The sequence below is a fragment of the Notolabrus celidotus genome, chromosome 10 (genome assembly GCF_009762535.1).
Source record: "Notolabrus celidotus isolate fNotCel1 chromosome 10, fNotCel1.pri, whole genome shotgun sequence".
NCBI classification, from domain to species: domain Eukaryota; kingdom Metazoa; phylum Chordata; class Actinopteri; order Labriformes; family Labridae; genus Notolabrus; species Notolabrus celidotus.
Genome location: NC_048281.1, coordinates 17,043,743 through 17,056,495, shown reverse-complemented (window position 1 = coordinate 17,056,495; position 12,753 = coordinate 17,043,743). Strand labels below are relative to the sequence as shown.

Below are 12,753 nucleotides of genomic sequence, written 5' to 3'. Positions count from 1 at the left end.
ATTTTATTATTATCACAAAACAAAAAAAATTCCTTACTTACTTTTGTGCATTGCCTTTACACTGCTTGGCAGTACCTACTCCCAAATGGACTTGAAGCATTTGTACTCTTACTGATCTTGTTTCCTCTTGTCTAGATCTTTGCTTGTGTTGTTCTTGTTCTCGTATGTACGTCGCTTTGGATAAAAGTGTCTGCTAAATGACATTGTAACATTGTAACATTGTAGTGTATATTAGCTGACAATGTGGCCTTGAGTGTCATTACACAGAGCCTTTAAAAACGGGTTTTAACGCTTAATTCACAGATAATTTACCATAATACAGACTTCATTCGATTTGATACAACTTCAGAGAGTTGTTCATGTGTCTTTATGTTTAAAGCATGTAAATAGAGGTTGACCATTACTAGCAGAGTATCAGGCTCACTACCATCATGCGTATCTAACGGATCAGGAAAGAAAAGTTCTGTTTCTGGTTGTGTAGACTCTTCAGGGTTTGGATTGATGGTATATTAGAAGATTTTTTTTTTTGCAATCTTCCTCATAGGGCTCATGTCTTAACATTTAATTCACACATAATTCAACCAAATGCTCATAGAGTAGGTGTCCATGCACATCATATTCAGATTTTGTACTTTTGAATTCTGTTGATGTGATAACTGTAATTATATTAATTGTTAATTTTGTATATGCTTATGTTTGGGGTTTTTTTTAGTATCAACTATTGTCTTTATATGTGTCAATTTAGTATTTTTTTAAATTCATTTTTGATAATAGAACACTATTTGGGTGGAGGCTTCAAATAAGCTCTCTGAGTTTTCTGCCTCTTCCTGCACATTATATTATTTATCTTTGCTATTTTTTTGTATGTATTTTATTTTAATTGTGCAAATAAATACACATAAACATAATTGACCATAATACAGACTTCATTCTGTCTTACAAAATTAAACAGACGTTATACAATATAAGACAAATGTTACATGGTGAAATGAGCACAGTTTAACCCCTAGTTTGGGGACAGTTTTCACATGCACAACAGCCAGTTTGCAGGTTGGAAGAACCCTCAACCAGCTAACACATCCAGCTGCGCTCTGATTGGCTGCGGCAGGGTAAAGGCGGAAGTCTACAGATCTGGGGGATTCCCCGAGGGAAGTTCCCAACTCAACTAGGCTATGTAAAACACACACTGCCATATCCTCTCCAGCGCCCCGTAACTTTGCATCTGAAGATCAGGCGACGACGCTGCGGTGGTGTCAAAACAAAAAAAAAAAGTCGTCTTCAACAGTAACTCGAATGAAGGTAAGAGGACTGTGTGTCTCTGAGGCTGAGAGAGATAAACGGAGCCGAGGAGGTGTTGTGAGGTCGGCTTATCCTCCACCGGTTGAATGAGCTATCTGCTAACTGGGTACTAAAAGTTAAAACAATACGGAACTGTGAAGACCAGGCTTCGAATAACACTTAAAGTGTCCCACTACTCTTCCTCGGTAGGCTACAGTGTTGCTGACAATGATGTTCTTTTTTCTAGCTGAGTCTGTTGCCTTTGCTGTTGCTTCATCCCAGTGTAGTTGCTGTGTTGTATCACTGACAGATACTGTGTTACTGTTATTTTGAAGCTTCTGTGTTAACTGATGGGGCTGCTGATGACACCAACCTCTTTATATTATCTCAACTCGTCCATGTTGACTATTGCAACATTAAGTTTGGTGCTGTTATTGCACCATAATTCCTTTTAAACTGGGTTGGTCCAGAAGCAACAAAGCAATACATAATTAAAAAACTGCATAAGACAGAGGTGATGTTCTTGTGCAGGAGTTTGTATATGCATTGAGGATTTATTTGACAGTAGTTTGCCAAGCTACATCTACTACACATCATTTCTTACAGAACAAGGAATCGATTGTTGAAATGTGAACACCGCTTTGCTTTTGCACATAAACTGAGGACTGCAAATGTTATTTGGTAATAAACAGCACAGAAGTATGCTTGTTCAGGTTTTGCACATTATGGTTGATTGGTTGGTCGATTTGATACAACTTCAGAGAGTTGTTGATGTGTTTTTTTAATTTTTAAAGTATGTAAATAGAAGTTGACCATTATTAGCAGAGCATGGCTCACTATCATCATGCGTATCTGACCGATCAAGAAAGAAAAGTTCAGTTTCTGGTTGTGTAGACTCTTCAGGGTTTGGATTGATGGTATATTAGAAGATTTATTTTTTGCAATCTTCCTCGTAGGGCTCATGTCTGCTGTGTCAGTGATGTTTGTGGAGCACACGGCATGGAAAGGAACATCGGAGACCAGCTCAATAAAGCTTTTGAAGCTTATCGCCAGGTCTCCATTGAAAAGGACAATGCCAAAAAAGAGCTGCAGCAAATGGTAATGACACAATAAAACATTGCAATCGTGGTTTTAAAATCAGCCAAACATTACCAGCAAAGAACAAATAAGAAGTTGAACAGTTAAAGTTTTGTAACCCACTTACTGTCAGTGTGTTCTATTTCACAGAAATAAGTTGTGATCATAAAAATGTAATACACACATATACAAATGTAAAACATATTGCAGATTTATGGGTTCCACATTTGAACAGAAACTGTTTTTCAGACTGAATATTACGAGCGATACACTTTGAAGCTTCAGAAGCAGATAGCAGACCAGCAGCAGTTGATTTCAAAACTTGAAGCTAAGTTATCAGCAACAAGTCAACCATCAGGTGAGTGAAATGTGCCAGATTATTTATTTACCTATATGCCCATAAGACTTTTTCTTTAAATCTCAAATTACCTTGCATCCTGGGCACTGAAATTGACAACAAATTGTGATGTAACATCATAAATAATACAGACTTTGTTACATCATCCTGTGCAAACTGTCAATTTGTGTTGTTTTGGATCCAAAGGGGAGATGAAATGCGAGCCTTGCAACCATCTTCTTGATGGGGCCAGCGCTTATAGGAAAACACAGTTCCCGGTAGGTTCTACATTTTACATTTCCCTTGCTCTGTCTTTTTAAATCTCCATTATGTAAAAAAATGCATTATGATGGCCTCAGAATTGGTTTCTCTTCACTCTGAATTACACTTGATTGCAGTAACTGCTTCCTCTGATATCCAAACACACGCTAGCAGAACTTCTGCTTGATGTGTTTGCTCTTGTGTCTGACACGGATGTTACAGGAACACATGAGACCAATGGAAAATCAATAAAATAGTAACTATGAGGCTCAAAATCTGGCTCATCTATACTTCCTTACAACTTTAGAGCATTGCCTTTATGACTGCATCTTAACAGTATGGTCTTTTCAAGTCATTTTTACCTCTGGCTGTACAACCCTAGTCAGGCTATATATGTCAATTTTTAAAATCCTTGTTTACACAGCTGTAACACAGCTAGCAGATAAAAACAAGTGAAATTCCTCGTGTTCAAATGTTTTTATCATCATGCCTCTATTCATTTGTATTTCAATGATTCAAGCAACTGAGTAAACCTCAGATTACAGCACTGCTGGGGCAGTATCCACCCTCTGCTTTACTCCACACCAAGGTGTATCCATTCTTACTTCACCAGATGGTGCTAGAGGATAATATCGCTGCACAGTTCAGCAGCTTGGGCCTTCATTATTCATCAAACCAGGAAGCATTTTTCACCAGTGAATAAAAAGAATATGTGGTGTGTAAAAGAAACTGCAGATGTTAATAACTGTATGTGTTTGTATAATTGTTGCTACTGACTATTATATATATATATTAATATATTGTGTATTTTTTTCAGGACAATATGGGTACTGTTGCTGTTTCACCTAATATTCCAGTCAACAGCAGCGTTGACTAGTATGTATTTCTTTCAGCACAAAGACTTTTAAAGAAAAGAAATCTAAAATAATGGACATAAGAGTCTAAAAAAGTCGTCTCTCTCTTTTTTTTCCTTTGTCAGCAAGGACATGCTGGGTGCATTTGAAGCAATCCAAGGGAAATTCCGTCAGATTCAGTTGCTGACCCGAAGACAAAAGGATCACTTAAAAAGGTTCCATGGAGGAAATGATATGTCAAACGGTAGTTTACAAGTATAACCCACTTTTATTTTCAGCCCTGTAACCAAAAACAGTTTGTTTCTTAATTTAATTACTTCAAAGCAAATGTGTTGGAATTAAAAAGGTTTGTGTATATCATAACAGCTTAGGAGTTTAAGTGCATTTGCTTTGTTCTTTAAGATAATTAGATGGTAACACCTTAACTAAGACTGTACATGAATGCCTCGTTGCCCTTTGGAACTATGGCTGGCCTCCACTGTGAAAAAAGCGTGGATAAACTGTGTCGTAATTCCACTGAAGAATGCAGGGTGTTTACTCCTGAGTGATTAAAATACTTCTCTGTCAGATTCAAGCTGAATATTTTAATGTGTGCAACTTCTCAAGTAGTTGCCAAGCTTAGATGTCTGTAATTCCAGCACTGGATCACTAGAACATGTCAACAGTGATGGAGAAACTGTGTTTCAATTTCATGTTTTATCTGCTGTCTGACAGATCAGCAGTTCTCCATGCCCATCCAGTGCACAGACCGCACAGCAGAGGCAGAGAGACCCTTCTCCACAGCTCTGAGGTCAGCAGTGGATGTCCCGCTCCCGCCCACGTCTCTGGCGTCTCGCGGCGCCAGCCCCGAGGACAGAGACTTAGTAGACTCTCTCACCAAACTCAGCGTCAAATTCCCGCCCTCTGCGGACAGTGAATATGACTTCCTGAACAGTGCACCGGAGAGAAACGCTGGTCTGACCGTGCACATGAAGCGACTCCTCGGCGGCGTGCCCTCCACACTCACAGAGGAGGAGCCCGAAGAGCCGCCCATGCCTTTTGTGTACCCTCCATCCCCCTCCCACTCCACATCATCCTCGCTCTCTCAGGAGGGCGTGTGGGGACCCCAGCAGGTGAGAATCACAGGAGAAGGTCTGAGAAAACTAGTAGCAAATTATCAGTTTCTGATTGGTCTTTGCTAATGGAGGAGTGAAACGGTGTGAAGTCCAAAAAAAAAAGAGAGAAAGAAAAAAAAGAAAGAAAAAAAAATCCCCTTGGCTTAACTGTATTACTGTGTAACGTGTGCGGATTCTTTTTTTACTTAGGCATGGATGCTCTGGTTATATTTGGCATCTTTGCTGAAACGTGTGAGCCAGATGGAAGCACATTACAGTGTCTGAATCTGATACAAGTATGATGGTTTAGTGGGATTTTATTTGCTGATGTGTGTAAACGCTTAAATAAAAAAATGTGAATGACATGCTGTAAGATCTAAAAGTATGATTCCATTCCTGGAATACATCAACACAGACATTTAAAATAAGAAAACACACAAATTGTAAATACTTGAGCAGAGCGTCTTGCCTTTCCTGTTACTAAGTATTTCTGCAGACTTGGGTTGAAAGAGGACATGTTCTTGTGTTCAAAGCAGCAGATACTTTGTTTCAAAGGCCAATCAGTTTAGGGTACGTTAATAGGGTGAGTGTAAGGATTGTTTAGAGCATAAATAATATATCGTTTTCTTTGGTCCAGCCCCTCTGGAGCCCTGAGCTGAGCGATGCAGCCGAAGTGTGGACAGAGCTGGCGCCGTCTCAAAGCAGTCCTGATAAATGTGCTTTCTGCCATGCTGTGGTTCCTCAGGACCGAATGAACAGCCACCTCTACTTGCATTTTTCGCCTGAGAATGAAGCCGAGGACTGACATTGGAAGCAGAGACTGACGGGCGAAGGCCACAAGTACTCATCACTGTAGTCATGGTCTCGTCCCGCCTGCCACGAGTTACATGCGCTGTACTGGATTTTTTTTAAAAGACACTGCGATAAGACTTGAATCCATTTATTTAATATTGAAGAATTGAATGGTACACTTCTTTGCCCATTATATTTTTCTAATATCGCGCTGAGGTTTTACTCTAGTACTGAGTGAAGATGATGATTAATATGCTATATATGAGCAAATAAACCCGAAATTTACTCTCTCACTTAATTTTGTAATGTTTTAAAAGTTTTCTTTATGTCATTACATAACAGTTCTTTAATGTAGCAATATTTAAATAGATGTACATAAAGGCGCATCATTTATGGACCTTCTTTTTTTTTTAACATGTTAATACAATTTTAATTTAAAACATAAATTGCATTTATACCATGTGACTATTTTCTTTCACAGACGTGAACTCTTTGGAAAATGTCTGTGAATTTGCTCTGAGAAAAAAATGTCTGCTAATTTTTTTTGTGTTTTTTATATTTCTAACACTAAAAAAAAATCATACAATTTAAATACTATGAATTACTAATTATAACTATCATTGCTTTTATTAATATAAACACCATTTTAACTCAGGCAACACAGATGGCTACACATAACATTGAACAAGCTCACTACCTAATTGGATGCCGCACAACCACAGTGATTGCGCAGTGAAGCTTTTATGTTTACCTTAATATTAAATCAAAGAATTCACATGAAAACACACAAAATATGGGATCATTATGAAAAAGTGTAACACTTCAACAATCTTGAAGGGACTTCATAGATTTCAGGTAAATATGGGGAATTTGAACAGATGATGTTTCACTTAATGACAGTTGATTTTTGTGCACCTCCATCTCCTACAGTAAGCATGCTACCTAACAACATTTGACTCAACCTGAGTCTTTCCTACACAGGAGCATCAGCTTTTGCAGTATTTATTCACACCTTTGCAAACAATTGCAGTGATTTCCAGCGTTCAGTGTGAGGATGTTCGAAGAGAACTGAGACCCTGTGTGTGTTGGAGCACTTTGTTGTGCAGAGAGGACCTCGCAGCCCTTCTGCTATGGGTTGGTAACACTTGTGGTGGGTAGATGAGCTGGTGTGAACACTGCAAACAACCTTTTTTTTCCTCTTTAAAAGTGTTGGGTGTTGTAACTGACTTCTCATAATCACATACTGCTTAATAGACTGATTGATTTCCACCTGAACCGGTACTTGACGCTTGAACACTTCAGCATTGCATTTCAGAAATTAGCACACAAAGGTACAACAATTTGTTATGACGTAGTTCTACTGTATTCCAAACTATACATTACAAAATATGAAACACATCATCAGCACATATAGAGCGTTTTCAGTCATGAAATGTACGTAAAAAAAAAAACACAAATGAATCAAACACAGTGAGCCAAAAAGGATCATGTTTATTTTAGAGTGACACAAACCTCATAATTTTACATTCCACATCACATCACTGACACTTATGGGAGAATGTGTTCATATTTTTTTGGCAAATACATATCCCTAATGACGCTGTCTGGTTAATCTGTGAAGAGTTGAACATTGTGCAGCCTGCATGCTTTTCTCTCAGGGATCATGAACAGCTGCTTGCTCATAATTATGTTGTCATTCATTGTTATTTGGAAGAGGAAACTCGCAGTGACAGCTAGGGTTGTTGTTTTTTATTTGCATGTATCCGCACACTGTATACCTACTCGCTTGTGTACACAGTAATATGAACGGTTTGAGATAAGATCACTTTTTGCTCTAGGGTATATTTTTGCCATCATTTTCAATAGGAAGTGAGATAAAAGTGCCATCCTTCTCCATGGGACACTTGCTACAAGAGGGAGAAGATTTGAAATAAGCTTAAGAGCTACCAAAAAAAATGAAAGAGGACACACAAAAAAGAAAAAAAAGGATATGGATTGAGAGACGGAGAAGTAGCAGGCTGATTACAAGGTGTCAAAATTGCCAGGAGCAAGAAGGTGAAAGCAATCAGGGGTGAGAAGAGTGCAGCATTCGTGAGGGGCAACTAATTATCCATCTCATTTGTGGAGAGAGGCATTTGAGGCAGCTCGAGCCCACTGAATGGTGACAGATTGGTGCGGAGGAGAGGGGAGGTGTTAGAACAATGGAGCCCAGCTCACCATCATTACTGCATGCTAATCAGCAGTGCTTCTGCACCACCAGTCGCTGTTGCACAGAGTTCGGGGAGACAGGGAAGTCAGCGGCTTCAGGGGACTGCAGTCGCTCTGAAGCAGAGAGGGAGAGGGAGGAAAAGTGACGCACGGTATAGCTGCTGGCACTCTTACCACTGCTTATGTGAGCCTGCAGGTTATCCTGTAAAGAAGCTGATCTCTGTAGCCTGCATAGGCAGCTTGTTCTTGCAAGATGAGCTGATGCTACTGGAGGTTTTTTTTTTTAAGAGGATTGAGTTCCCTATAGGGTGAAATACAGAATGTGCATGCTGTAATGTCATTCAAAGTTTCAATCTTCATGATTGAGTGTAAAGTAGGTGCACAGAAATGCAGGTGCTGTATACCAAACAAAAAAACAATTTAAAAAATGAGCAATGAGAGGGTAAATGCATGATAAAAGGAACAGTAATAGTCTAAATTATCAGGTAGAAATGATCCATTCACACCTCTAGTGTTTCAAAGAATCCCTAAAAATTGATTTAAAAAACGTATCACTGTCATAGCCTTTGAAAAAGTTCTTCTGCATTTAATGGTTGAAAAAGAAAATACAAATCTAAATTAGTGTTATGATTATAAAAGGCAACTTCACAACAAACAAGTTTGTTTCTATGCAGCACATTTCTTAGAACCTTTCTTACTTTATAAAATATATAAAAGTAAACCCTCCTTTTTTTTTTAGGTGATTTTAATTATGCTGAATTTGTCTGCAAGCAGGGCAGCTACAAGACAACAGTGTTGCCAGAGAATGCAGCTTTGTCTTGCATTTTATGTATTTATTATCACACCTTTTCAGAAACACATTCTAAAACATAAGTTTGTCTCATGTAGCTGCATTTTTTTAAAAACAGAAAGCACTGTTGCTTTCAATCATTACATGTGAAGTCCAGTCGTGCACAAAAGACAAATCTTATCTGATTAATCTGATGAAACGTGTGACAGTATTGTTTGCCCTTTGTTAGCTATAGAAATAGAGTATATCTGCTCCAATATTTGACTCCAACCATTTAATTATAAATGTTAATTTATATAAGCTGAATCAATATTCTGTTCACACCTTATCTTTTGACTGCTTCTTCCGAAGAGAGCTTCTGTTTTCTATTAACTTGGAGATTTTGTTCTACACAGCATTCATTATTCACACTGGTCTGCTCTGTTCTTGTATTTTTAGGCATTAAATCTCAGTATTATTGATTTTTTGACATTATAAATAAAAAGTATAGTGCTTCAAATAATTTTGAAATGCCACATTTTTGTTTTGTTTTATACACGTTTAAACAAAAACCACAATACTCAAAATATTTAATTTTATTTATCTATCAAACACGTCTTTTTTTCATTTGCCTGTTATTGTTTCATAACAGCAGTAGACAAAAGCCAGATGAGGCACTATTTCATGAAGTCACTATTCCCAACAATAAAATTCTAAATATTTAAACAATGATTATCAGATCGTGCCATTGCTAAGGAGATGTAACACCAGTAGGAAAAAAAGAGATTGTTAAAGGGTCTAATCAAATGGAAACACAACAAAGAGATAGCAAGTGGATTAAGGTCACCTGGCTACAATGGCCTCTTCACATCAATGTCATTTCGATAATTAACAACTTAGGAGAGAAGCATATTCAACTGTCTGTGCACTGGTCACTGTTGGCATGAGAGACTGCCAACTCTCATGGCGTCGCGAGCTGCGAGTATCACCTCACAGTTGTCTTGCCATGCGTTGGGGCTTTCTCGTGCTCTCTGCCGCAGAAGCGCCGGGGCTGACTTTTGTGTTCGATTAAACGTGTTGAAGCCGTCGATGTGCTGTGCAAAGTCTCAGGACGGCCCCTCTCTCCCCCGTTTGTGTTTGTTGCCGTGCTTGGTCCGAGAAACCCTGATTTCTGGAGCAGAGATTTGGCAGTCACAGCAAGTGATGACAGAGGCAGTAGTGAGATCGCACCCAGAACCCCAAAGGAGGCTCACATTTCAGGCTTGTTCAATACACAAAAGCACTGATCGGTGGGGTTTGATGAAGCCATTGTTCTGAGAATCCCATTGTTCAGCCGCCATAGCAAAGACTACTTTTTAAATATTTACTTGTGGAGGGTTTTAGTGTTGGATGTTCATAAACTTCTGAACTTTTTTATAATAAATTAGACTGCCAATTTAAAATAATTCCACCAAAAGTCTGGCTCTTCAAGATGTCATCCTCCTGTTATTTTGGTGTCGCCGTTAAACCAGTGTAGGTTGTTTTTCTCCTCGACACATGGGGGTGGGATAGAGCGTTGGGAATGTTTGCAGAATGGTAACTTGCAATTGAAGGGTTAAGGCAGCATGAAAGAATCCATTCTCAGTTTAATGACCTAGCCCTTGCTGGGCGAGGACATCAGGGAACATGCTCTTGACTTGTACTGAATTTGCCAATTAACACCTCCAATAACAGGCTGCCTCTGAACATCACCAATGTAGAGAGAGGAGGAGCAACTCTCATGCACTTTGTTTTTCAGCCTCTGATCCTGTAATGATGAGGTCTGGAGATGATTTCGTTGTATGTACTCCTTTGTAAAGTCGAACTTTGGATGAATTGCTGCAATACCTTTGAGATAAATCCTTACTGATTATGAGACTGGCATTGATGTTGGAAATATTTTATTTTCTCCGTGCTGCTGCTCGAATCCTTATGCAGTTATTGGATATTCTATTTTTCGCACATGCCCATATGGCTGTGTGCAGCTTCAATTAGACACATGGCTGGTAGCTAAGATACACCGTGCCTGATTCCTTTTGTCTCTTCCTTTTATTGTTATCCATGAAAACAAAAAAACAGCAGAGCCATCCTTGATAGATAGATCTGAAAAGGATCCCTTCAAAATGAGGTCCTCGTTCTAATCACCCCACCGGTTTTGCACATGCTTATCAGACTCCCAAACAACACCTAGTACAGGTGTGAATATCAAAATCCCCAGTGAAAATCACAGTGGGTACTCTCGTGTTGTCCTCGGAGTCCTCTCACATGCAGCAGTGGCTTTTGCATCGGGGCTGAGTTGCTGTGAGCGAACTGCAACTGCAGAAACACCTTTGGCTAAGTGTAAGGTGGACATGCTTTTACACCAAATGTGCTTAATGACTGAAAAACCGCCACCCGGATCTAATTGAAAAAGCCGCCTAAGTGTACAGTAGCTGGTTATTGCCCAGTACAATCACACCATAACACAGTAGTTTCACAATTCATTAGCAGCTACTTTAACAATATACAATAATTGAAAGAAGGCTGCATAATTGATAGCAGTTCACACCGTAGGGAAAGTGCAGCGATCCATCTAATGATAGTAATAAAGTGGAGTGGGTTAGGATGCAGAAGTTAACACTTGATGTGTGAGCTGTGTACAACTGTGACGACAAAGGCCTCGTCCTAACACTTCATCAACATAACAGATACAAACACTGCGAACATGTTAGTCATGTTAGCGAGGGACTGGAGAGATTTGCCATCAGATCATAGCTCTCGTATTCTCATTGCCCGACCACCTTTTTGTCATGCAGAGAAGAATATGAACCCTGTTAGAGACGCGACACACAAATCAATTCATTTATTCAGTGTTAAGAAACCATCTGGCTTGATTAGGAGCTGAAAGTCATCCTGGCAGGCCACTTTCCTGACTGACACCTCACAGATTTAGTGGGAGGACGGCTTCATTTGCTGCCTCTGCTCAGCTCAGACTGCCCGTCTCGTCATCCTGCTGCACCCCTAAGCTCAGACGTGAACTTAAACATTCTTTCACCGGCTCAGCTTAGCTCAGATTTTCTTACAAAAGATTCACCAGTTCTGTGTAGTTGTTTATTAATCTTAGATAGTGAGATGTAACACTTTTTGTGTTCTCTTTGTGGAAGCTGTGAAAATGGCACGCCATATGTAATACACTTGCTTGCTGTTGGTCTTGCCAATTCCCCCTAGATCAGTGATTCCTGTGCCAACGCTCACACTCTCTCTTTGTCCTTGTGATTTGATTGAGCTTGTTGGATTGGACGGGTTTCCATTTTTGATGCTGTGTGTTGTGTTTAGCTGTTGATTCGATGTCACTTGCTGTCCAGTTAAAATCACCGTTTGAACCAGAGCATACGTGTTCATTTATACCTCGCGCACATTTGTCAGAATCAGTCATGGATAGTTAAAGTGGCGATTAAACAGGAAAGAACCGCCTGAAGGATAATGTTTTCCCCCTCTAATTCTGCACAAAACAAATTGGCTGCATATTTTGTTCACACCTTTTGTAACCTGGGGATAGCAAGCGCAATTCTCCCTCGTCATACCTGTGACAACAACCTGCAAAGTGCTCCCAGCGCCCTAATCTGCAAGCTAGAGACCTGCTGCTGCTGCTGCATGTAGATGTTGTTTTCTGCTTCCTCTGCTGCTTGTCCCTGTGGTTTTTTACATTCACACACCCACCAGAATCACACAAGGTAAAAGAGAATATGTGTCTCACAAGCAACCAATTTAATTTTCCTCCAGGAAAACGTGTTAGCGTTGAGCAGAAAGCAATAAAGGCAAACTGATGGTGTTTGATTTAGAAATGGCAGTCTGACCATGGTTTTAGCATCAACAGATGGCCGGTAGATTGGTTTAAATGAGTAACACCACTGCCTGCTTTAGAGTTGGCTCAAGTAGTAGAGTAGTGTACTACTGTCTGATCAGATCTCCTTGTGTGAATGATGATGTCACCGTGATAGATGGGATCAGACCTACTCAGTGATGCCTGTAGAGACCAGCTCAGGGAGATCCCTGTCTGGCTGCATTATTCAACAATACTCCCTA

The 12,753-nt window shown here is 39.6% G+C and overlaps 1 protein-coding gene across 2 annotated transcripts; it reads left to right on the top strand.

The window, feature by feature from the left end:
* The first annotated feature begins 1,113 nt into the window (after positions 1-1,113).
* Positions 1,114-5,986, top strand: tank (TRAF family member-associated NFKB activator). Of its 2 annotated transcripts, none has more exons than XM_034693337.1 (8): positions 1,114-1,299; positions 2,235-2,376; positions 2,605-2,713; positions 2,900-2,970; positions 3,771-3,829; positions 3,933-4,051; positions 4,522-4,919; positions 5,112-5,510. In XM_034693337.1, exons 2-8 carry the CDS (start codon positions 2,278-2,280, stop codon positions 5,184-5,186), a joined length of 930 nt encoding a protein of 309 aa, XP_034549228.1. In that variant the 5' UTR covers positions 1,114-1,299; positions 2,235-2,277; the 3' UTR covers positions 5,187-5,510. The 2 variants fall into 2 exon arrangements, with proteins under 2 accessions (XP_034549228.1, XP_034549227.1); XM_034693336.1 differs by lacking the exon at positions 5,112-5,510 and adding an exon at positions 5,539-5,986 and having other exon boundaries at positions 1,116-1,299.
* The last annotated feature ends 6,767 nt before the right edge of the window (positions 5,987-12,753 follow it).